Source organism: Aplidium turbinatum, chromosome 3 (assembly GCF_918807975.1).
Source record: "Aplidium turbinatum chromosome 3, kaAplTurb1.1, whole genome shotgun sequence".
Taxonomy (NCBI): domain Eukaryota; kingdom Metazoa; phylum Chordata; class Ascidiacea; order Aplousobranchia; family Polyclinidae; genus Aplidium; species Aplidium turbinatum.
The window spans coordinates 1077447-1103040 of record NC_137474.1 but is presented as its reverse complement, the minus strand read 5'-3'; the positions used below and the strand labels follow the sequence as shown (position 1 = coordinate 1103040).

The window sequence follows — 25594 nt, the reverse complement described above, 5'->3', positions numbered from 1 at the left end:
CTTGAAACTACCCTTTTTGAAATAGTTTTTAAAAAACACAAAAAACCTAAAAATACCCGGGCTTTAAAAAAAAGACATAGCGGGTTGGGCTTTTTAAAAAAATACCGAGTTTTCTCAGCCCGCTTTTGCTACACTATGCCCTTCCCCCGGACAGGAAAATAACCAACTTATATGATTTAATTTAGGAACATTTTTGCACATAAAGTAACTTATTAAATTACAACTTTGGGCACCGCAATGTATTCAATTACCTTTCTAGGCCCATTTTCTACATTACGGGCCCCCCGACGGACTAAAGAATAGTCTATCAGCTTTTATGCTTGAACTTAGTCGTTTAGGATGGTTTTAACCAAACATTTTGCGTGTAAATTATAAAATCACAATTTCGGGCCCCCAACAATCACAGTCCTGGGCCCTCAATCAAGGGTACGCTGTACCCTCTTCTCATAGGCCTTGGTGGTAACTGTTCTTTTCCTCTGCATTTAACTCCTAATAAGTAGGTTTGGTGGCTGTGCCGCAACGTTAAAACGCGAACGTTAAAACGTGCTTGAGACCGAAGTAAGTTATTGATTTGAAAGAAATTTGGCACGGTCGCAACACCTTATATCTTAAATTTTTCTGAAGGTGTTGCGACCGTGCCAAATTTCTTTCAAATCAATAACTTACTTCGGTCTCAAGCACGTTTTAACGTTCGCGTTTTGTCGCTTCTACCCTTTTCTCGACCTTTGCTATGTTGACGTGTATTGTTTTGATATGATGGTCAGAAATAAAAACAACTGAACTGAACCATAAATATTAATTTCCAACTGTTTTTGAGATACATATTTTAAACTTTTTGCTTTGCCATCTTTTTTTTCGTTGGTGCCAAATTTGTGTGTTTACGTTACCGTTCTTTTCATTTTTGCGGCAGCAATGAAAAATAAAACTGAATTAATTTCGGATCCGGTATCAATGAGATCCTTGGACCCAAATCAAGATACTTGTAAGAAAAACGTATAATACCCAAATAATACGTGGTGATTTCTCCGTTCCCGGCCCCTAAAATATCTCGGGTCCAAAAATATACCTGGACCCCGTTGTCAGCGGTAGGCACTTTAACATTACCCACTGGTCGAAGAGGTACGCAATCATGCGTGACATGTTCGTTCGCGATTCAGCTGATTTCAGTCATGTGACTCGAGGCAACGGTGGTTGTGGTGAAGCATTCAGTTAAATTTCTTTGTATCAAAATTTTTCGATCAGAATAACACGTCACGAGTCACATGACTGAAATCAGCTGAATCGCGAATGAACATGTCACGCATGTTTTAAATATGTCAAAGAGGTTCACAGCCTGTCACAAGAAATCATGATAATGATTCTCTAAACATTCCATACTTCTCAAAAACGCTTACTCAACATTCAATAGAATTCACAGGTGCAAAAACTTGGAACGAATTTCCTTCTTCAATTAGAAAGACTGATACAAAGTCACTTTTTATTCACAAACTAAAACAACATTTAAGCAAAATGGACACGCAATAGAAAGACAACGTAGAAAGGCTTTCTTGCATTCTTGTGAAGATTTTAGTAGAAATCCGAAATTATTTACAAAAGATTAGGCTTAACTAACAATAAAATCGATTGCTTGTGCTGTACTTTTATGTTTGTAGATATTAACAGCAAACGCAATACTCCATAATCAACACGACTCGTTGCAAAAGGGGATGAGAGCTTCATCAACACCATCAGGGCATCATCATCTACCAGCTCATCCATTCCATCACCCACCAGGACAAGAAACAATAACTTAAACTGGATATCAAACCTCAATCGTCTTAGGCTACTGTGTGATGTGCAGTCTAACCATAGAAAGAGCTCAACACCTGCTCTCCTGGGCCACATTGAAACGGGCGTTTGCCTGAGGATGGGTTTCTTTTATGTCCGGGTTTCTTTCTCCATCGTATTAGGCTATTATTATTATGACTGCTCAGCTCATCCACATCAATATTGGAACTGGCAAATTCAATCTAGAACACTTTTCATTAGGCTGTCATTCAGTACTACATGTGTGATTCTCTCTGTTTTTGTTTTATTTTTTGCTATTTGTTTTTTTGGGTTTTGTGGCCGTGCTAACTACTGATCTATAGTCTACTACATAATTTTTCATTCAGGCACGTTTTAAAACTTTCAAGGTTTTGCCACCTTTTCCCGTTCGTTAACGTGCTGGTAAGTTTATATCGATTTTTGTAGTTAGTATCTTATTTGTCCCGGACGCGTTAATGACGAAAAATAAAATGATTGATGATTGAAATTTCTGCATCCAAAAAGACAAAATTGTAACTTTTCTTTCAATCGAACTCCGTCTGTCTGCTTCGAGACTACAAGTTTTGTTTGTTGCTATGACGTCAATACGTATCAAGAAATCAATTCACAAAAAATCAACAGACCGGCAAAATGAAGCCCGAAGGACGAGGTTGGCCTATGAGCATTAGAAAGATTGTGAACTCTGATAAACGCTTGTGTGCAGTTAGTTATTTACTTTGAAAGTTAGACTGTTTTTCTGAAGCAGGTACTAAGTTAGCTATTATATTTTTTTTTTCATGTATATATTATGAAGTATGTAATATGAAATATAATATGAAGTATAAAAAAAACAATGAAAACTATTAAAACTACAAAAAGTGCTCAATGCCAAGCAAAAAGGCAAAGCAGAGCGAATTATTGATTTAATATTTTTTTTTGTGTAAGTGTAGTACTGTAAAGTTTGAATCGCCCTTTTTGCAAGTGCAGTAATATTCGGCCTATTTTTTCTTTTGTTATAGAGAAGGTTTGGGCTTGTTTTGTTAAACTTCAGCTCGTGTTTAAAATCGCTCTTGTTGCACGTGGGGGCACCTTGACTTAGATAACCGCATGGTTTTTTCGGTGCTTCCATGGTGTAGTTCCATATCAAGAAAAGCAATTTGTGACCTATATCTCCTGATGTGTACATTGAACTTGAATGTGGAGCTATGCCGAAATAAACTTGATTGATTGATATATAGGCCTACATGCTATTATATTACGGTATATTATTATATACATTGGAATCGAATTCAATTTGCAACAGTAAAAAAGTAGTAAATAAGCAATGGCGTTATAATGCAGTCTATGACATTGATAAAAACACTCTTATTTGAAGAAGTATCTGGTTGAAATGGTTACCTGTACCGCTTTATGGGTAATATGGCAATTAGTCAAACTTCTCCAAAAAACACAAGAACTAGAAGGACATTGTGAGTGCAATTTTATTAACCAATCCACAGTTCCACACTATCATTGTAGAAAAACGTAATATTAGTATGTTTGGTGTAAGCCTATTGTCTGGGCAATGATTATATATGCTTTCGAACTGGGGTCTTGAATCAGGTTAGGGTCTGGGTTAGTAATAAGGATTCAACTAACCCTTAAAAAGGGAGCAAGTCTTTTAGGCGCTGACAGTTAGGCGCTGGTCTAATAGGCGCGCACACTGTGGCGTCTGGATATTTAGGTGCGGAGCACTGTGGCGCCCGGTCATTTAGGTGCTATTCCTAGTAAAGTATGTAGATTGTATCAGCATGGCAGCTTGCCAGAAAATTATATCATGGCTTCCGTGAGTGAAGCTGCTTAAACCGGCAATGCTTTTCACACAAAATGTTTCTCGATCAAAAAGACTGTAGGCTAAATTACGTAAACTTTTTGCTTAAAATTTTCCAAATTTTCTCCATAATTATTCTGCTGTACCTCCTAAAGCATTGCGCGCAGAAATGAAGTAAAATTTTTCTCATGTGCAGAATTGTTTTGGCATTCGATTAAACTACATATATTTTCAAATTATTTTATCATGCTTGGGTAGTAAAGATTATAATGAAGTACCGTACCCTTTTCTGCCAATTTTTAATTTTTTTAGAAATTAGAAAAAACATCGTATGGAAAGTTGCTAGTCATACATTGAATGTTTTAAATTTTATTGCAAAGCTTTGCATCTTCGGATAGCTGAAGATGTATGCTTTCATTTGATGTCAAGATTGTGCGTCTACGTCGATCACATGAGATGTTTTTACGGCGTAAATACAACAGATTTGTGTGAAAAATGTCTGGTTATTTAGATTAAACGTCTTGACCTCGGTGGTTGCGAAAGAGTTAAGTCAAATAATAACTACACTAAACATCAGTAAAAAAATCATACCTTAGTCTATATTGAAGCGGGTGGTTGAAATTTTAGTGTGCAGTGCCTGACTTTGCAAGTAGCCTAGGCTACAGCAAAGAAGCCACAGCAAGCTCTTTTGTTTGAGAAGGTAGGCTACACGAGGTGGAAGGATGAAGATTTTTATTAAACAATTAATAAATACGAAAAATGCGCAATCAAACACTGCAACGTATACATGAAGCTATCAGCAGTAATTTTTTCACGATTACGTGAAGTTGAAATAGTCGAAGCTGCCATATCAATCTTTGCTTTATGATGTGGCAAACTTACCAAACTTTTCGGTGCAAATGAAGTGCTCAGATCCAACATCGGCTTATATGCAGGGCAATTAGACCAGCAGACCACCTGATCTCCACAGGACACGTACTTCTGGAGTAGAAGTTGCCGGTTTAAAGGCGCAGCTTTGTGCAATCTGTTACCTTTAATAATTACTTCTACTTGAGACGGATAGATCGTGTGGAGTTGAGGTGCGTGAAAACGCTCTACTACTCTTGATATTAGCACATTTCTACAGGACATTTGCAATGCATCCTGAACACAAGTTGCAGCCAGATGGAACTTTACTTAATCTGTTATCTTTCGCAATTACTTTTGTTCGGGATGGATTGGCCATGTGACGAGAACGCGTAAGACGCTCTACTACTGTTCACATGAATACATTTCTACAGGGCATATAGGCTACACCTTGGCTACAAGTTGCAAGCATAATGGTGGGACTTCGCTCGTTATTAAACCTAGTCGGGGTTTTGACGGAAAACTAAGTTACTCTTCACTTAAGCCTACCGCCCGGTTGAATACAGGCTACGGTACATTTTTTACTGATGTTTAGTTATTATTTGACCTAACTAAAAGTGAACTCATACATGTTCGGAAACTTGAATAATTTATTGATAAAGCTTTCGCCGACGCAAACCTGGATTAACAAGAAATAAATGCTGAACACGCGCATTAAAAAAACAACATATTTTTCTGTTCAAGATAACATTTAATGTGAAAATCATTGCCGGTTTAAGCAGCTTCACTCACGGAAGCCATAACATATTTTTCTGTTCAATATAACATTTTGTGTGAAAATCATTGCCGGTTTAAGCAGCTTCACTCACTAAAGCCATGACATATTTTTCTCTTCAATATAACAATTTGTGTGAAAATCATTCCCGGTTTAAGCAGCTTCACCCATATATTTTTTCTGTTGAATATAACATTTTGTGTGAAAAAGCATTGGCGGTTTAAGCAACTTCACTCACTGAAGCCATGACCAACAACGCACACGCATTAACAAAACAATATATTTTCCTGTTCAATATAATATTTTGTGTGAAAAGCATTGCCCTACGCCCCTACCTGCCAAGCTGATACAATCTACAGACTTTACTAGGAATAGCACCTAAATGAACGGGCGCCACAGTGCTCCGCACCTAAATATCCAGACGCCACAGTGTGCGCGCCTATTAGACCAGCGCCTAACTGTCAGCGCCTAAAAGACGTGGACCCCTTAAAAAGGATTCCACCTATTGGTTAGGGTTAAGGTTAGCAGTCTTCGAAATTAGCATATCTTTGCTTTGGAAAAAACGTTGCCGAGGCCAAATGGCAAAAGTTGAAATTTCCTCGGCAATTGCTGTGAACATTTATTACGAAAAGATTGTACCAAAACATGTAAAACGAGAAGCGAAAAAATATACCAGAGTAGTCTATCACGACCGCATTGTTTGATTTGTTGTGATGTAATAATACTAAAAGTAGCGATAAAGCGAGCAACGCGATGCGCAAGCTGATACGGTAATTTACGTTGACTAACTCACAGGGGGAAAAAGTTAATTTAGAGTTGATTCAACGTTTGAGTCAGTACACAAATCGATTTAATTTTCCCGGCGGGTTATATTGCGTAACAATGCCCAATAAGAAATTTACGTTTATTTTACATTAATTCGACATCTAGCGACATTGAATTATTATAAAATAACGTTAATTGCTCAACCAGGTACCAGTAACAAATTAATAGCTCCCTGCGAGAAGATTGCCTTGATTTACCTATACACTAACATAATTTCGGCACAATTAGGATACTGCGAGCAACACAAAGTCTGTTTGATGAAGAACTAGTTGTCAGAATCATCAGATGCTGTATCGGAGAATGAGGTTGTCGCGTCATCACTGGCATCAGACACATCAAGAGGCTCATCGCTTGGCTGTAAATCTACACTATCTTCGCTGTTCGTAATGAAGCATCTACGTTTTGCGGCTTTCGTGCTTTGATACCCATCCACACTCCTCTTTCTCAGAGCTCCATCAGGGTGTTGTTTTAGGAACAAATCTATGGCTGTGGCATAACGACTGGAAGGAATGTCTAACCCTAACCTTACAAGTGCTCGTGTGGCCTCGGCATTTTTATTGCCGACGCTAATGCGCCAATCATGCATCTGCGTCGGCAATCACCTCGGCAATTGCTGATTGCCGAGGCTAATTTCGAAGACTGGGTTAGGGTTAGAAGTATTTCTGATTCTAACCCTAACCCTTAATAAGGATTCAACCTATTGGTTAAGGTCAGGGCTAGAAGTGTTTCTATTTCTAAGGGCTAAGGTTAGGGTCACGGTTAGGAATGTGTCTATTTCTATCCCCAACCAGCCCCAACCCTTAATAAAAATTCAATATATTTTGTCCCCCGATTTCAGGGGGCAATGTGTTCAGGGGAAGAAATAGGTTGCATCCAGTTGCAGGCCTCGAAATTCCGGCGGTCATGGCGGACATGACTTCCGGAATGACCTCGAATGTCTGCCGAAGCCGACTCATTGGTCGGTCATAAATGACCGCCGCAAAATTCTTGACAAAAATAAAGCTAATGCAGCAAAAATATATTTTAAATTTGAATTGTTACAATTGTTTGTCTAACGCGAACAAATACGGAGCTGAAACAATAATAGTACAGGCAATTGCTTTAAAGATCACATTAGAGTGGCGTGGTTAACGAGCTGATGGCAAAAGTAGCCGTTTTACATCATTTCAACGCTTTGCAATGTTGCCTTGAAATAAAGTTGTCTGAACTTTTCGGCAGGATCTGTATTCTAATTTTAACAATGAGGATTATTGCGTTACATTGATCGTTTGTTAAGAAGAAACGTCACAGAGAAGCAAGTCTCAGCTGGGTTCCGCACGTGCTTAGGCGAATGATGCGACCTTATTCACGCTGATACTGATAGAAATAGAATTTCTGCACATAAGGGAGAGTGTATGCTTAGAGTATGCCACTAGACTAGAGTATGCCACCTCGCCAGAGTGTAAGCTTAGAGCTTAGAGTAGTTGCTTTAACACTAACACTATTGAGTCACTAATACGCATTTGTCTGGACAGTCCTGACATGGAGATTTACGACCCCGCGCCGACAGTAATCGCTTGGCACAACAATTCTATAACGCGAAAACTACGGAATAAGTGATCGTAGTTGCTTTTGTAATAAGAAAATTTGGATTATTGTTTTCAATTGTGTTTATTGCGTCAATACACGACTGTCATTAACGCACTGATTTATTTGCAAGCAATCTGCTCCAGTATGCTTCAGGGTCGGTTAATTAAGCCATTAACACGCCATTAACCATTGCAGAGTTATTCTGTTGTAGAAGATCTTTTTCTACAAACACGACTACACAATACTGTAGTGTGATTTTGTACAAAATCTACATGCAAAAAATATGTCCGGTTGAGATATTAAATGTCCACTGAAAGAGCCAGTCTGGTAGGACATGCTTGACCGCCGGAAAAAAGTACAAATTTCGAGGCCTGCAGTTGTGCAAGGCCTGGTGAGTTGCGATTGAAATGGTTTCGCCCATAGAAGGATTTTTTTGTAGGTTTTTTTGCCTGCTTTGCTATGACGTAAACTCATCAAGATGTGTTCCCTCATGACCATCAGCACTCTTGATAACGCACCATGGCTGATCTTCATACCAAGTGTCTACTGTCTAATATACGAATCTTGAAAATATCAGCTAAAAGCTGTATAGGCTGATAAATGTATAGCCTGAATACAGTATATGTTAAGAAAATAAATTGATAGTTTTTTTTCAAGTCTAAACCTTAAACCATTTGACCAGGTTAACACTCACAATAGCATTTCAAAAAAATTTTTTAATATAATTTATGATGTGGAACCGGTTTTCTTCCATTAGTTTTCTACTTTTCGTTTTAGTTTTCTACTTTCGGTTTTCTACTTTTCGTTTTAGTTTTCTACTTTCGGTTTTCTACTTTTCGTTTTAGTTTTCTACTTTCGGTTTTCTACTTTTCGTTTTAGTTTTCTACTTTCGATTTTCTACTTTTTATTGCTGTGTGTACGGACAGTTTTAGTAAGTTACCGTATTTGATTGTTGCAATATATATTTTCTGTATTTGGCCTATTTAGCAATACTATTACTATGAAGAAAAAAAAAGAAATGAAAAAGAATAAAGCAAAGAATTGAAGGTTTTGAACATTCAGTGACTTTTATTTATTTAATACCGGTATGTAAAAAAAATTTTTTTTGGGCTAGTTGTGCTGATATTTCACTGCTACTGTAATATTTTTGTTTCGATTCAGTTGTGCTGATGACTCCTAAATGGTTTAAAGTTTAGACTTGAAAAAAAAACTATTGATTTATTTTCTTAATGATTGCTTTCTGTGTTAGGTAGATCGCTCATTTGTCATAGATGTGTCATAGTACCAGATCACCTTTTCCAGTTAGTTTTTCTCACTTCTGAATATATGTTGTTTTTATTTCGGTTTTAATTTTTTTATTTTCATTTTTGCCATAAATTTTTCTGAAGGTGTTACAACTGTCAATTTTTTTTTCAACTTGATTACATTTCAAACTCAAGCATGGTATAACATTCGTATTTTGTTGCTTCTACCTTTTTCTAGACCTTTGTTGACATGTATTGTTTTTGCTGTGATAATTAGAAATAAAAACAAGAACTGAAGATTGCAATGTAGGTGGTTAATTGATTTTAAATTGAATTCTTTTGTATCTTTTATGCTTTGTCTGCGGTCATTGTCAAATTATTTATTACAATGCAAAAAACTTATTGCATTCTGTAGTTCTGCAATCTTTTCTTGTTGACACCACAATGTGATCTATCTATACAATTTAACGTCTTTTGTTTCCCATACTGCAAGGGTTGGATGACGCGTTGAAGCAATACAATATTTGACTCTCGACTAGAGAGTGGCAGAGCATTGATCTTATTTTTTGAATAAAGACTTCCATATGAGATTTTCATGACAAATGGTTATTTTCAATTACTCACATAAACTTTATTGAGGCAACTCCTCCTCAATACTCCTATTGGCTGTATTTTCTTTTTTTATTACGGACATTTAAGAGTTGATTGCATGGCAGTGATTTGTTTTCTTGACTTGAAGATAATATGTTTTGTTGATGATGGCGTATGAGCGATCTTTCCAGGCTAGATTGGAGGGCAAGAAATCTTCAGCCACTCAGCAGTCTCGTCGTCCAGGATTCTCAGACCATGCGCACCGTGTGGAGGCCGGTGGGTTAGGCAGTGGTGGATGACATGGTCTGCGGTCTGTTCCGTGGCACCACACTCGCATCTAGCTCAGTTGCACCACACTCGCATCTAGCTCAGTTGGTTAGCGCGTCACTTCTGAAACGAAGAAGCTTCAAGATCAAGCGGCGCTGGTTCGACTCTCGGGGCGTGCGCTTGAGCAACACATGTTAAGGACTACTCTCCATTCAGCGGCATCTAATGGATGGAATAATTCCCCGGCAACATGACTTCAACAAACGGAAACTTTACTCTGTCAATCTCGGTGACCTGGCCTGCGTCAGTAATTCAAAGCCTCTACAGTCTACAAGTAGACAGGGTCTGCTACTATTCGTTGAGTCCGATTCAGTGAGTTCCTAACCTCTAACCCCTAACCCTAAAACGGCAATGATAATTAGGCTACGGTACCCGATAATTTAAAAAAAAAAATTGAAAAAATCCCCCGTTAAAAGATCGGACTACCGAATCGGACTCACCGAAACGGGTCATTCCGAAGTAGACAAGTACCATATGCAAAACTGCCAGGATTAAGCTCTGCAAGAAGCCCAGTTCAAGGATGAAGATTCAATCAATTGATTTGTTGATAGCTATTGTCTGAAATTAGAATCTGCACTGAGTTACATATAAGCACAACTGAAGAACAAACACAAGTCAAACAGTGTTAACGATCTGTTATAAACTATGCGGGAGTGTGGTCACAAGACAAGATATCAAGCGGTACAACGTTAAGGCAATTAAGGATAATCACTAAACAACATAAAAAAAACGTAATTTAGTACAAATTTAACAAAAAAGATGCCCCTCCAGGCTCCAGCAAATAATTGCTTGTTGAGCTTAGGGTTGTGCTGCTTGATTTGGAGTGAAATGGTTATGACTACAGTATTTGTTGTAACATCAAATTTACATTGCATTCATTCAAAATAATTCGAAACTGTTAATCAGAGTTTGAAACTAAAATTTACAATCGAATCTTGATTGTGCAGTTTTTCTTATAGGAAGAAAATTTGTTGCATGGTACAGGCAGTTCTTATCTACCAAAATGTTGTTGAGTTCAGGCATCTTTGCAGTCATTATTGCTTTGTTTGCCTTATTCCACTGAATCATTGGAATGTTGTGCAGAAGGACTGAATTCTGTTGCTTTTTTGATGTATTGTATATAAATGTTCAACTTTATTTAATTTTGACTAAAATTTAATGATAATATTTATAGTGTCAACTAACTAGTGAAGAAAATTGAACGTCATCAAACAATAAAAGTATCACATGATGCATCTTGTGATTCAAAATGTCTTTTTACACTTCTGTCTTTTATTTGAATTCATTTTCTTTTAATTGTGAAATAGATTTAAATAATAGAAATAAGGGGTATACTTCATGAACGTTTTATTCTTGTTCTTGGGTTTATGTTAATTTTACAGCAAACAATCATCTACCTCCATGTCTAGGTTTGTTTGCTTTGTACCGTTTTTTAAAAAAGCCTATTTGCTCTGTTTTGAAAGTGGTGCAATTTCTTGACCTTACTTCATAGATTAATATATTTTGATAGAATAAACCTTTCAAATATCATTTTCTGATTTAATTAAAAGTCAAATCTAATGTTAGGGCCACCCATTAGTGATAGTTGAATTCGTCCTTTTCATTCAAGTTTGACTAGTTTGTTTATTGGCTGAAACTTTTCGGTCATTTGTCCAAAATTGCTTAAAAAAAAATTGGTGATTTTTTATTTAATTTAGTCATTTTTTTGTGATGAAAATATTTCCTTTCAGTGCTACTTGTATTTATCACCTGTAATAAGCCATTGGATCACTCAGCGTTTGAACACTAAGTCTATGTCTTGTACGGCAGTGATTCTCAACATGGTCCAGGTGGACCACTGGAGGTCCACCTGGAATTTCTCTTGGTCCTCGGAGAGTTCTATAAATCCTTGATAAAACGTTCTTTAAAATTGTATTGTTTACTACAGTAAATTATGTAAGGACTGCATACAGGTGTAAGAAAATTATGTAGCATGTATGATTGTATGTCAGCGTGACGTAATAATCATGGTTACTTTGTGATTTTTGATCAAATTTTCTGGAAGCGCTAGATAAGCAAAAGCTCAGCAGTTTTTGAACTTATTTTACCAGTTGACGAGTAGGCTATTGAACTGTTTAAGGCATAAGTGAAGTGCTGGCAGGCCTAATCAATAAATCATATGTTGCTGTAATTGTTGTGGTGTTGTCGGTGCACGAAGATTGCGCTTCTTCATGGTACAAAGTTTCTTTAGGGAGAATATAGAGCTATTTGCTGTTTCACTGAATGTTAATTGAATAATTTTATTAATGTCACATGTTTAATTTTTTCCAACGCTAAAAGAACTGTGTTCTGCAGTGTTTTCAAATTAACAAAACGTTAGAAGCTCCTGTTGCTAAGAAGGCAAAACTTAGACGTTATCATGACATTACCAGACATTACCATTCTATTGAAACAATATGTGCTTGATGTTTTGTTAAAATAAAATTTGAAACAAAATTATGTGTATTCAAGTAGTTAAGGTTAAGTGTGCAAATTAAGAGGGTTTGCTTAATTAGTTAATTAAGTATTATTGTATTAAGGACTATTATATTCAGAATGAACACGCCCTTGAGTTTTCTGACCTATGTGCAATATGTACAGTTTCCACCAGTGGAGTTCAAGTCAACATAGCAAAGTGGTCCATCGGATATTTATTTTAACATATGGTCCATTGGCCAAAAACGGTTGAGAAGCACTGTTGTACGGTATATGACAAAAAATTGTTTTCTTTGCAATCACCATGATCGATTTATGTGCGTATATAGTTTTTCAGACATTTTGACAAACTTAACTTTAACGTTTCAGGACATTTTTTTGAATAATTTGGTCAATGACTGACAGATGATCGAAGGAAAAACGAGGTTGATGCTGACGGGTAGTGCACACACATGCAGTCTTATCTCATAACTTCATTGTGAAAAATCTTTTTCTTCCATTTTCTTTGGCAATGCGTCATTCCGTCATGGGGTACAGATTATCTTAGATCCTTTGCCAAGCTTGAATGGAGATAGTTTTGACACTAGAAATTCCCTTGAGAGCTTAAGAGGTTAATCAACCATGACTGTTTTTATGGAGGCGCTGAGGCATGAAGGAGTTTGTCAGGGCCATCCCCCTTGAAGCAAAATAATTTGACAAACGTTTTTACACATTTCAAAACGAAACTATCACTTGCAATGAATCTGAAGCTCACAAAGTGCATCTTGTTTGAAACGCGAAATGTTTATTTATAACCAACTGCGTGGGCACAGTTAAAAAATATTTTATAGGCATTTTGTCAAGCAAGTGTTCACAGGTTGGTGCAATTTCTCTTTGGTCGATGAAAGAAGTATGGAAAATCTAGTACAACCGAGTGCATATCTTGCGCAGTGTTAAAGCTTGAAAATTACATTTTATCACTTGATGTTGAACTTGACCTATTGTTGCAGGACTATTGTGCTTCAATTTACGACTGTGACGTGTTGTACGCTTGAGCGCTATATCATCACGTGACTTTTCTGTTGTGTACTTAAGGGTGAGGAAGGCGAGGTTGTGATTATTTATTGGTTTTGACATTCACCTTGTGATTTGAGGGTTGGTTTGATGGTTTGAAGACAACTTCACGCCCAAGAGGCAAACAAAGCTTTTTGTGACATCATTTGATATCGATCGTCCTAATATGACACCGCTTCGTGCGCGATTGTCTCTGGCAAACAAAAGCGATCCGTGAATTTATGAATGAGGAAAGTTGCAAGCTTACTAATGTACAAGTTTTTTTTTGCTTTTTATCTCCATTTATTGGCGACCCGTCTGCGCCTCATCACGGCTGCGCTGACACTGTCTGCTTTGTAAACCCTGACAGCAACGCATAATTACAACGCTATATCAAAACAGTATCTTTGTTGGTGTGTAACGTACTTTTCTGTTTCAACCTCAACTATAATTATTGAAAAAAAAAGAAAATCGAACGTTAAACTAAAATAGAACCGGATACGAAATATTTCAATATTTTTATTGACAATTCAATGTTTTCTTTTTTACTAACCCGACCCCCGCATCGTCCCGATGAAGTGAACCACTCTCGGTCAGTTTCCTTGAAAAGGCGATTATTTGAGAGATTCACAAAGGAGATTTGTTCTTTTGCGTTGCGCACAAATTATAATCGAAATACATGAACCCCAACTGCTGCTGCTAGGGTTTCATTACAAAACCTTGTGTGGCCAGTCATGCCAAAATGCTCTGGAATGTCGCGGAAATCCTCCGCTAAGTTGATATATTGCAACTCAATTTTTAGTTGGGTTTTTTGCGTAAGTTTGAAGATGTATATATACGGTTATTTGAAAACCGAAAAATCACGTAATCCGTATACCGCTCGAGGTTTATACATTTTAAACCACTGTCGATCATTTGCTAAGAACGCAAATGTACAATGGCTTAACTTGTTTGATCATTCCATATGAAATATCTTTTGCAGATCATAGGCCTGTATTGCTTCAATGAATGACTTAACTATGGTGTGAAGGAATAGCACTGCCATGTGTTGGAATGGTTGACAAAGATAAGGCCATGCTGACCAAGAATATAATTAGTAGCATGTACGGGCAAGCCCCTCATGCGAGAACAACGCTTACAGACCCATCCAACCATGTCGGCCTTCCACCAATTAGAAACCAGCCTCCAGTTGGGATTGCAAACATCACAAAAGGCTTGCAGGTGATGGCAAACTGTGCTTTTACTTAACATAGTGGACTGTAACCATCTATTGAAGGCTTGAGGTTAAGCTGGAAACGTGCCAGAAGAATAAAACATTTTGAGGAGTGCGAACAAACTTTGCAAAATTTGATTTGTCTCTATAAATATATTTTCAAAAACGCAACAATTCAAATTTTGCCCAAATTTTTGAAACGTTTTATTTTTTATAGCGAGACGAGACCGCATGCCCGTTTTCTACGGCTTTTGTGCCAGGAAATATTCAGTTGTGCTGGCCGCTGATGTAATTATCACGTCTTGTGAAGACATTTTGATTTTAAACCGGATTTATAAACTAATTAAGAGCTTAGTTTTATTCACAGCATGAACTACAAATATGCAATCTGCACATCACATAAAGTCTTTATGCACTTTGAAGCTTATTTCTTCCCCACATTTTATTTCACAGCTTGAAGTGTCTTCGCTGCTGGGCTATGAAGCTCAGTGGCAAATCTTGATTCCATGAGGAAACGGGCCTTTCAGTGTGTTAGCTGTTGGTATTATTTCTATTAAATTACACCACAATATCAATCTCCTTAAAAGTTTGTTTCCATGGAACCGTTGATAATTTGTGCTTTATTTTTGTGCACACGCTGATGAAGGTTGTCGGAGCAATAAATTATATTTTTTAAGAAGATTACATCAATTCAACATCTCCCGACGTTAGATTAGCAAAATTAAGTTGATCGTTTCATCGTCGCTCATTATTGTCCTGAGGCAGTTACTTTGTGTCGATACAAGTTACGTCAAATGTCATTCCTCGTCAATAATTCACGAGATGCGTTCGAGCGGGCATCTCGTACTCCGATGACCAGGTTCGATCATCAGCTGTTTGTCGCGACGAGCGCGCAGTGATCGACGTTCGTACGATACCAATGCAGACGATCAACCTTTTGCTACAAAATCAAAAGTTTTTCGATCAGTTGACGACCATTGCATCGTATGCTCTAAAAGTATTTGCCGTTTTCGTGGTAGTCTTACAAAGCTAGTAGAGAACGAGGACAGGTGACGCGATACAGCGGATGTATCTAGTTAGAGAGAATTAGACATGATGTTTAGTTGTCGGTGTGACAAGGTTTGGCGTGCGAAATAAAATCAAGGTTTTCAATAGTTTAGAATTTCGTTTCTTGCCTAGGTTCAGCAGCTATTTGAAAAGCACCACGTCGAGAAGGGGGCCAGGCATCCCAACTCTATTGGAGTGATGCAGGTGAAGAAGAACGTGTCCTCACAATCCTCTGGAACTAACAGAAGAAGATCTTCTCTTGTGTCTGCTCAGGATAACCAGGTGAACTCACATTGTTTGAAGATGGCAGCCCATACCTTGAATTTTTGCTGACTTGTATCAGGAGCTTGTCAGATGATGTAGGTCGCCCGGTACCCGGACATTTTGCCGAAAGGACATTTTTCCGAAACTCATTTTTGTGTTATATGTATCGATATTCTCCACAATGTGTTTTAGTCTATCGTTCACAACCTTAGTCCTTTTGGCAAAATGTCCGCGGACGGGTCGCCCAATAGTTGGTCAAAGCTCACACTTAGTACGTCGAGCTATGAACCACCTTCCAGTCACAATTTGGAGACCAACCGACTTGTGAAGTTGCGTTCTACATAACTTGGACGTTGCTCAACAACCCTCATTCAATTTGTGTGTCAACCTTCTTGTCGACTTCCATCGTCAAGCAATTGTTGACTTTCCATCGTAGTCGTGGCGGCTTGGATTGTACAGCTAAGTCCAAGCGCCCACCTATTCTGGAGTTACTTGTTGACACTGTTTTTTGTGCTTACTAACGGAACGGAAATGTTTTGGCACAGATCCGTATGGCAGCAATGGACGACCGCTGTTGCATCAGGGACGTTCATTGCTGTCGTTCATCAAATCATATGTTGTTTTGTCAATTGTTGTTGCTGCATCATATTGTCACATTCATCGTTCACAGTCGAAAGAAAGAGCGTCACGCAGCACTCAACAAAACGTTTCCCCGTCTCGTCGGGTTCCGGCTTCCCAGCAAACACGGAAAAGTTCCAACACCGGGACCAACGACGCCTCATCCACCCCTGATCTGGACTCGGCACCGAAGCATATGTCTCCCGAGCACGCCATGAAACAGTACATGCACAAACTGACCTTGTTCGAGCAGCACGAGGTCTTTAGTTACCCAAAGATCTATTTTGCTGGGCTCACTGCTAAGAAGAGGCCCGGGGTGGCCGGGGGCAGCAATAACAATGGATACGACGACGCCCAGTCTTCTTACATCACCGTCGCCCACGACCATATTGCTTACCGCTACGAGATCCTCAAAGTTATTGGGAAAGGGAGCTTTGGTCAGGTGAGAGTCGAATGGTTTGTGTTATCTAAAGTCTAATTTCTGTGTCTAATGTACGTCACCAATCACCAATTCACCATCCATAGTTCAACTGTGTGTAGATTAAAAGTTTTAGTTGAAATTTATTTCCGACTTGCTGATAAGTTGATGGCTGATTTTGAAAACTAAATCCGTAAAAGTGGAAGGTGCGATCTGTGGTTGACCTGTCTTGAGCGAAGCGGACACGTACGGTATATCGCTAGGGCATTGTCTTACGCCGGAGCTGATTTTGGTCTCTTTACGTCTTGCATTCCTACTAGGTGGTGAAGGCATACGATCATAAGCTGCAGGAACACGTAGCTCTCAAGATCCTCAGGAATGAGAAGCGATTCCACAGACAGGCCGCCGAGGAGATTAGGATATTAGAGCATTTGAAGAAGCAAGACAAGGTATTGTGAGACATCAGCGAACATTGGATTTGTTGACTATTTTATAAACGTTTATGTAATGTTATATGAAGTTAAACAAGCTAATGTCACTGTTGTTATTTGAACTACCGCCATTACTTGATATGTCCAATTTTGAGCCCAATTGCGAAAATTCTTGCATGATTGATGTGTTAGCCGCATTTTCAGGGAATGGGTGTGTTTGCCGCGCTAACCGTTGCCATGGAAACTTTGGTTCGTATTGTTTTCTGCCAAGATGATCAAGGCGCTGTGAAAGAGAGTTCTTCCCGGCTATCAGCACAAGGCTGAGTACTCACTAGTACAGCGAGCAGTTGCGATTCGCTAACCATAACGGTGTAGCTTACACGGCCATTCCGAGCTTTCACACCAGCCATTTAGACCATTCAATCAACTAAAAACATGATCAAGGCGCGTTGATTCGCAGACAATAGATCGCTTAATCGATTTCCGAAGGGTTGCTTGTCCGTGACACATGTCTGGCGACGATTATATTGATTGTGCTGTTTCAATGCGCTTCATACAAAGCGAGTCTTTCTTCTCTTGACCGTCACTTAACCCTAAAGATTTCCACCACAGGATTGCAGCATGAACATCGTTCATATGCTTGAAAGCTTCTCCTTCAGGAACCATATATGCATGACCTTTGAACTCCTCAGCATCAACCTCTATGAGCTCATAAAGAAGAACAAGTTTCAAGGATTTTCTTTGCAGGCAAGTGGACCAGCTTTTTGTTTTTTTCTGTTGAATCAAGTAAAAGACCATTGGACAGTTTGCTTTGTTTGGAGTGGTGGCAGCAAATCAGTCTTTTTTGCGTTAATTCAAATTGGGTATGACAGTAGAAGTATGATTTAAATTAGTGCTGCAGTTTGATTGGCTGTGAAGGGACGGTTAGAGTATTGTTTGATAGACGGTTCCCACGTTGGATGTCGAAATGTGTAACATGCCGAAATTAAGATCGAGCTTCAATGTGCTGATATGTGATTAACAAACGATCATACCTTTAACAACTTGATGGGCGCGATTGTAAACGTGCTGAAGGGGCCACCTGTTCAGGATTATACACTGGAGTGGGCCGGTGCAATATCTATTGCTGGTGGAGGCTGAGGGTAATTCATGGAGGGGGCGAAGTTGACATAACAGATAAAATTATTACAATTTTATAAAAAAAAAAATTAGTTTTGAGCACTTCCATGTTTTCAGCGCACATCTATCCGGGGGATTTCCCGCCAAATTGTATCATTCTCAACTTTAACGTTTCGTCAATGAAGATTTGTATCATGACGAACAAACCTCTTGCGAATGTTATTTATACGACGCACAGCTGGTTGTGTTGCCCAATGATGCAATCGTCCCACACTTTTTATCACCAATTTTGTTAGGACAACATCATTTTAAGCCTTGTGAAGAAAGGGGCGTTCTAAAGGGAGGGAATAAATTTAAAGGGGCGTTCGAAAGGGGCGAATAAATTTGTGGCTAGAATACGGTGCGATACTGATGAGCCCAGCCTCATGGGCAAAACACGTGTCTATCGCTGTCAATTCTTGCTACAAATCGGCTGCCGAGAAACATCATTTTAAGCCATTAAGATAAAATCGAAATAGTTGTAAAGCTTGTGTTCTCATGCAGAAAATCCGTCATTTTTACATTGATTCAGCGTCTACAAACATACAAATGACGGATTTTTCTGTCTTGGTTTACTTTTAACAGGCTTCCCTGGTGCATTTGCATGGTGGATAACTTGAAAGTATAGGCTATTATTGAAGCTTCAATAGAATATAGCAACTTATTGGCCCAGGCTGTGATACTCACAGCTCCTGCTTTGTCGTAGTGCAGATGGACAGTGGCGCTAAGTCTTGTTTTGTCGATGCAACATTAATAGACGTTTCCTTAACGTCTTGACATTTTGTTTGTCATTCCAATGAAAACAATGGCCCTTGAAACGAAAGCTGAGTACCCATAAACACTTATTGTCTGTTTGTAGTTTATCATGGTCTGTTTTTATGCTTGCCCCAGTGACATCGTAGAGTTCATGCAGAAGATGTCAGTCAAAAAGCTTGAAGTCGTTTGTTTTTTTGAATTATCACAAAAAATGTTGCAAGCACACCCGCTCTGATACGTCTCCTTGAAAAGGCTCTTTTAGTCAGCGGATTGTTACTTGTGTCAAACGCTTTAGTCTTTGTTTCACCCAGAGACTCTCACTCTGTGTCTGTGATTTTATCTCTCGTTCAGCATTAAACTACTGGGTGTTGTGGATGCACCGTTTTAAAACTCATATGAACATTTGTAACAAAGATCATAACTCACACAATGCCACAACCGCATAGTCGGAACCCGCAGCTTCTGTTCACTGGAAATCGATAATCGATAACATCGCTCAGAACAATGGCCGTCATCTTATCCGTGTCTCCGTTATCGCTTCCGCGCTTAGATCTTGTGAGACGCGTCGTCTTTATCTGTCGCTTACGTCATGCACTTTCTGGTTCGTGGTTCCACACGTCATCCCAGGCTTAGTTATCACAACAAACTTCAAGTGACGCTGCTGTGACGTCACGACGTTCTTACGTTGACCCACGAAACGAACGTGATAAACTCGATCAGCGTATACTATAGACGGATGCACGTTCCGTGCGTGCCAATCTAGCTCTGATCACTTAGCTCATAGTGCACTGCCTCGGGGGGTATTGCCCCGGAGGCAGTGCACACCGACCGAAACGGTCCCCCAAATTTTTTCAGCGGTTTTCCAAAATTTGGACTTGCAACTACAGTAGAAAAGTAATTATTGTTTCTCGCTATGTCTTGTCGATAATACGAATATAGCCTACGATCAATAGGTACTGCTATTTTGCATTCATCAAATGCTGGCATTCATTCATCAAATGCTGGCATATAGCCTACGATCAATAGTTCACGTGCGGAAAAAAGAATAAGTGGAGGTACAGCTAACAGCTGAATCAAAGAGTTATTCACAAAAGAAGTGTACCTTCGATACTCGTCAATGTTTATTTCTGATTTATGGCTCATAATGATCAGTTTTTACTTGTGGAAACATAACAAGCAGAAGCCAACAAGCACAATCTGTTTGATTGTGCAGCAAACTTGTTTGGCGGCCGTGTTGGGCAGGCTGTTTGGTCGCTGTCACAATCATTTAAGCTGTGCCTTGTCAAATAATTCATTTTATGTTGCGTTGATTGTATGTAGTTATGGCTATTTTTTGGTATTTAAATGAAACACTTGTGGTTTCTTAAAACTACTTAGCGGTCACCCAAACCAAACCTTAAAAAAACCCTGGTTGTACTAACGATCAGTTAATTGTGATAGGATTAAGCTGCATCGCGCTTGTGTTGAGCAGGACAGCCGTTGCAACATTGTTTTGCCTTGTTTTGACCGACATCACGGCCGTTGTAAGGCAACATGATCAACCTTAAACAACAAATTTTAAACCCACCCTATACTTCCAGTTGGTGAGGAAGTTTGCCCACTCTATTCTCCAATGCTTGGAGGTCCTCCACCTGAACAGGATCATCCACTGTGATCTGAAACCGGAAAACATCCTCCTAAAGCAGCAAGGAAGGAGCGGTATCAAGGTGAGAAACTTCAATTTCACTTCCTGCTTGCAAATTGTGAATTTCATGCTGATACATCATCAGGTGCAGCTGGGATGCGCTGCTTATAGGGTAGGAAAGTAGTGGGGTGAAAAAGTAGTAGGGTGAGAAAGTAGTGAGGTGGGAAGTAGTGGGGTGAGGAAGTAGTGGGATGAGAAAGTAGTAGGATGAAAAGTTAGTGGGGTGGAGAAGTAGTGGGTTGGGAAAGTAGTGGGATTAGGAAGTAGTGGGGTGAAAAAGTAGTAGGGTGGGAAAGTAGTGGGATGAGGAAGTAGTGGGGTGAGGAAGTAGTGGGATGAGGAAGTAGTGGGATGAGGAAGTAGTGGGGTGAAGAAGTAGTGGAGTGGGAAAGTAGTGTGATGAGAAAGTAGTGGGGTGAAAAAGTAGTAGGATGAGAAAGTAGTGGGGTGAGAAAGTAGTGTGATGATAATGTAGTGGGGTGGAAAGTAGTGGAATGAAAAGTAGTAGGGTGAGAAAGTAGTGGGGTGGAAAAGTGGTGGGATGAGGAATTAGTGTGATGAGAAAGCAGTGGGGTGTTGCTACTTTTGTTTCTGGCGCTTCTAGTTGGTGGAAAACGGGACATACCGTGTGCCATGTCTGGCACTGTATTTTGATAGATTGAATCTTTATCCTCGGACTAAGAAAGCTTCTTGCCGAGCTTATTCCTGGCTGGTTTCGCATACTTGCAGAGGCTTTGAACCACTGACGCAAGTCCGGTTACTGAGATTGTCAGAGTAAAGTTTCCGATTGTTATTGAAGTGTTGTCTGTGAGTTGTTCCATCCACTAGGTGCAGATATTTAAAGTCTTCCCTTTTTCAGGTTATTGACTTTGGTTCCTCTTGCTACGAACACCAGAGAGTCTACACCTACATCCAGTCCCGTTTCTACCGGGCCCCCGAGGTTATACTGGGGGGAAGGTACGGCATGCCTATCGACATGTGGAGCTTCGGCTGCATCCTGGCCGAGCTTTTGACTGGTTACCCCCTTTTCCCAGGGGAGGACGAAGGAGACCAACTGGCTTGTTCCATCGAACTTCTTGGGATGCCCCCTCGCCGCATCCTCGACCAATCAAAACGCGCTAAAAATTTTATTAATTCCAAGGGCAACCCCCGTTACTGCCAAGTGACCACGTTACCAGACGGGACCACAGTCATGGGGCCCGGCCGCTCCAGAAGAGGAAAGTTACGAAAGCCCCCGGGCCAGCGGGATTGGACGTCAGCACTTAAGGGATGCAACGATCCCCTTTTTACAGATTTTCTCAAAAGGTGCCTTGAATGGGACCCGGCCCTTCGACTGACCCCGGCACAAGGCCTACGTCATACATGGTTGCGCCGAAGACTCCCCAAGCCCCCTATGGCACCAACGCATCGGAACAATGACAATTACAACAGAACTGTTTCCGGAAATAAGGCCAATGATGTCCCTGTTTCTATGACAACAACTGCGCGGACCGTCCTTCCCAAGATTGTGGGTTAGCTGAGAATGTTGACCCAGCTACCCATGTTGGCTTGCAACGTCATTGTAATATCTTTCCGTTGTTTTGAAACGTAAAATAAATGTTATAAGAAGCGTGCTTGCCAATCGTAGTTTTACATTGCTTTCACGTTTACATTGCTCAGCTTTTTTTTAGAGAAATTGTTTGTTTCGGATCAGGTTCATTTTCCTTGGTGTGTAGTTTTAAGTGAGACCTTTCAGCGATGTCAAGCTGATGGGGGGAACCCCCTGCCCCTTCGCAACAATTTCAGAAACATTCATTTGGCCGTGGAGTTCAGGGAAACTCCCGTATTGGTGATTCGTGCCCGAGGGTGTCAAAGGATTCACCTCCGCGGGTCATATGAGTTTGTTTCGTCTTGATCTCACCTGAAGTGAGCCTCAAGTCGTGAGACTATGGACTCGTCGGTTGGTTTGGAGGGAGGGCCTACGTTCCAACTTCACGACGTCACGTGTGAAGCGGTTGTTCATTGCCGAATTTTGTTCATTTTTGCTCGCTCAACGTCAACTGTTGGTGACTAACGATAATCCGCACGGTGCAAGGGACCAAATCGATCACCGCATTTCCAGGTTGCTTTGTCCTGTTTATTGGGGAACTGCTCAAGTTTTTTTCGTTTATTTATCAATCCAGAAAGCAAAGATGTCATTGTCACCATTTTCTGTTGCCATACGTAGAAACGACGTCTGTGGCTGATCCAAGAAATCCCCCGCTCCCGGAAAACACAGAAAGTAACTTTACTCATAGTCATGGCATATTTGCAAGGTCAGGTTAATGTAGACCTACACATCATTGTGTTTTGTTGAAATTCCCCCCAGGCTACTTACTGGATCCACCCCTGAACGATATGAAAATGTTGGTTTGGCTCGTTGAAGACTTGATGAAGTCTTTGATAAAAGTACGTTTGATTCTTAAATTGTGCTGAATCCCGGTGCACGGTAATTTGCACTTGTGTTGCAAGACTCCAAGAATGAAGTTTGTTTTTTTTTTGTGCAAAAACTTGGTGCTCATCCAAACACAGGCTTTTATGCTTTTTAGTTTTTATCCAAAGTATTTTCTAACTTTCTACTCAATTGTGTCTTACATTACTTCGTGTTTGTCTTTTATTGCAACTTGCGCGTAAAGCCATAGCTATACATGGCATTTTATTTTGCAAATTTATGTTTTTATTGTTTCACACTGAAACCTACAGTAAGGTTTCGGAAACGATGGTTAACCATCATTCTGATATTTTATTATCATACAACACTTATTTTCCATGAACCAATATTGAATACAGTACAGTATATAAAAGTTTTAAAGAATACAGTAGATCTGAGTTTGAAAGTGTTAATCAATAGATAATTTTCTGTTGTTTTTTGTGTCATTCATGGCGGCCAACTTCTACTCCCTTATCAATCTGCCCAGACCACAAATCAGCCGTTTTTTACATAGCCGTTGAATCAATGTAAAACACGGCTGATTTAACGTCTGGGTGGTTTATTTGGTGACGTGATCTGTTTGCAACATCATTTTAACACCAGTTTGACATTAAATGATGTTAGTTTGTTGCAAATATTTGCTTTTTTCGTTCTGAGTTTTCTCTTCGAAGTCTCCTGTCGATATCCTTCAAAATGATATGCGGTAATTTCTCCTGCCCTTGTTAATCTAAAGTCAAGGTTTTCATGCAAACAACGTATGAAGACGATAAATTAAAATAAACAAACCACTTTTGTGAAACGCCGTTCCACTGAAGAGCTGTCCACTGTACTTGTTATTTTCTCCTTACATTTGTCATAATCGCATCTGTTTCATCCACGATCACGTCACGATGCGTGTGACTTCAACACATGACGCGTACACACTACACAGTCTGCGGTGGCGCCCATTTATGAGGTTACAAATCTCGCTCTTGTATTGTTGAGTCACATTAGAGTTGATGAGGCCACTGACGCTGGATGGTGATTGATTGTTAAAGAATCATCAGTACTATACTCATGTCCATCATCAGTTCACTACAAGTCGTGTTCCACCGGTCGTGTACTCACTTAGGATTGAATCATGATTGAATGCACTAGCAGTGGATCATTCACCGATTAAGAACTTCGCTGATCAAGCAACTTAGTTTCTGTTTGCATCAACTGAAATCGACTGATTTGAACCGCCGATTACTGATCCGCCAATTAACTGCGTGCAAACTCAAATGATTTGCTTAATCGGTGGTTTAATGGATTGGTTGTTGGTGCATTCAATTCTGAGTGTTGATACTTGTTTCACTACAACGCTCTGTCAGCGCGAGTGAATTCTGAGCGCTTCCTATCAACGCTATGCTTGTGTTTCGTCAGCTTGAAGCTAGAACATCTTCACGCAGAGCGTACGTTCCTGTGTATATCCACATTCGGCACGTCAATCTACTGTGATGAAACAAATCGATTTTAAAGAATTACTGTTTGTGTAACAATACACGATTGTTTGTCATTGAAACATCCCGGTGACGCGACAATGTTGTTTGTTATTCTGTTGTGACGACAGAGAGAATGTGACAATCATCGCCGCTTTTACAGCATAAGAGTACGGCACTAAACGATATTATCTATAAACCTGGTACTGCTATTTTGCATTCATCAAATGCTGGCATTTGCACAACAATCTAACCTCTTATTGTTATTTATTAAGTAAGAATCGATTTCGCTATAGTAATAGTATCTTCAGCTTATTCAAATATCAAAAGTCTATAAACCTCTGAATGTTTTTGTCCAATCTCATTCATCCAGGATCTGTTTTGCAAACTTTGACTTCATTTATAGATCATCATTTGTGACGTCACGTCAGCAATCTGCTTTGTTTCATCACTGTGATCTTCGCGAATTGCCCTATTTTCAATTTACGAATTCAAAGTAATTGTGTAACTCGCCACGTCGACTTTATATATAGTTTGCTGGCTGGAATTTCTTTCACTTTTCCTACAAAGACCAAACGTTGGAGACTTTGCTTTGGCCACTTGCTGAGCCCACATGACTGCGAAATTAACTAAGTCGCAAACGCAAACTTTTAATTTGTCACGCGAGTTTGGCGCCAGCTTTCCAGGCTTTTGTTGCGTTTTTGTTTTCTGTTTGGTTGAACTGTCTCTGGTACATGGGTTTTGGGTTCGAACCCGGCTCTAGTACCAGGATTTTATACTTGTTTGCTTTCATGAAATACATGTGTTGACAAATCGTGTTGTCTGTTGCACGAAACCA

The 25594-nt window shown here is 39.6% G+C and overlaps 1 protein-coding gene across 1 annotated transcript; it reads left to right on the top strand.

Annotated features, from left to right (window-relative positions):
- Positions 1 to 2530: 2530 nt before the first annotated feature.
- On the top strand, positions 2531 to 25570 carry LOC145766240 (dual specificity tyrosine-phosphorylation-regulated kinase 2-like). Its single transcript, XM_082577911.1, has 8 exons — positions 2531 to 2551; positions 14241 to 14479; positions 15651 to 15800; positions 16453 to 16842; positions 17139 to 17267; positions 17862 to 17996; positions 20744 to 20869; positions 21707 to 25570. The coding sequence occupies exons 2-8, from the start codon at positions 14312 to 14314 to the stop codon at positions 22361 to 22363; spliced, it is 1755 nt and encodes a 584-aa protein (XP_082434037.1). The 5' UTR covers positions 2531 to 2551; positions 14241 to 14311; the 3' UTR covers positions 22364 to 25570.
- Positions 25571 to 25594: the final 24 nt, after the last annotated feature.

Bases quoted from the DNA above. Each gene is read 5' to 3' on its own strand.
- LOC145766240 (XM_082577911.1), top strand. From the start codon at position 14,312: ATGGTTGACAAAGATAAGGCCATGCTGACCAAGAATATAATTAGTAGC. The intron at 16,843-17,138 runs GTGAGAGTCGAA...CATTCCTACTAG, and splicing joins GGAAAGGGAGCTTTGGTCAG to GTGGTGAAGGCATACGATCA. The intron at 17,997-20,743 runs GCAAGTGGACCA...CTATACTTCCAG, and splicing joins TTCAAGGATTTTCTTTGCAG to TTGGTGAGGAAGTTTGCCCA.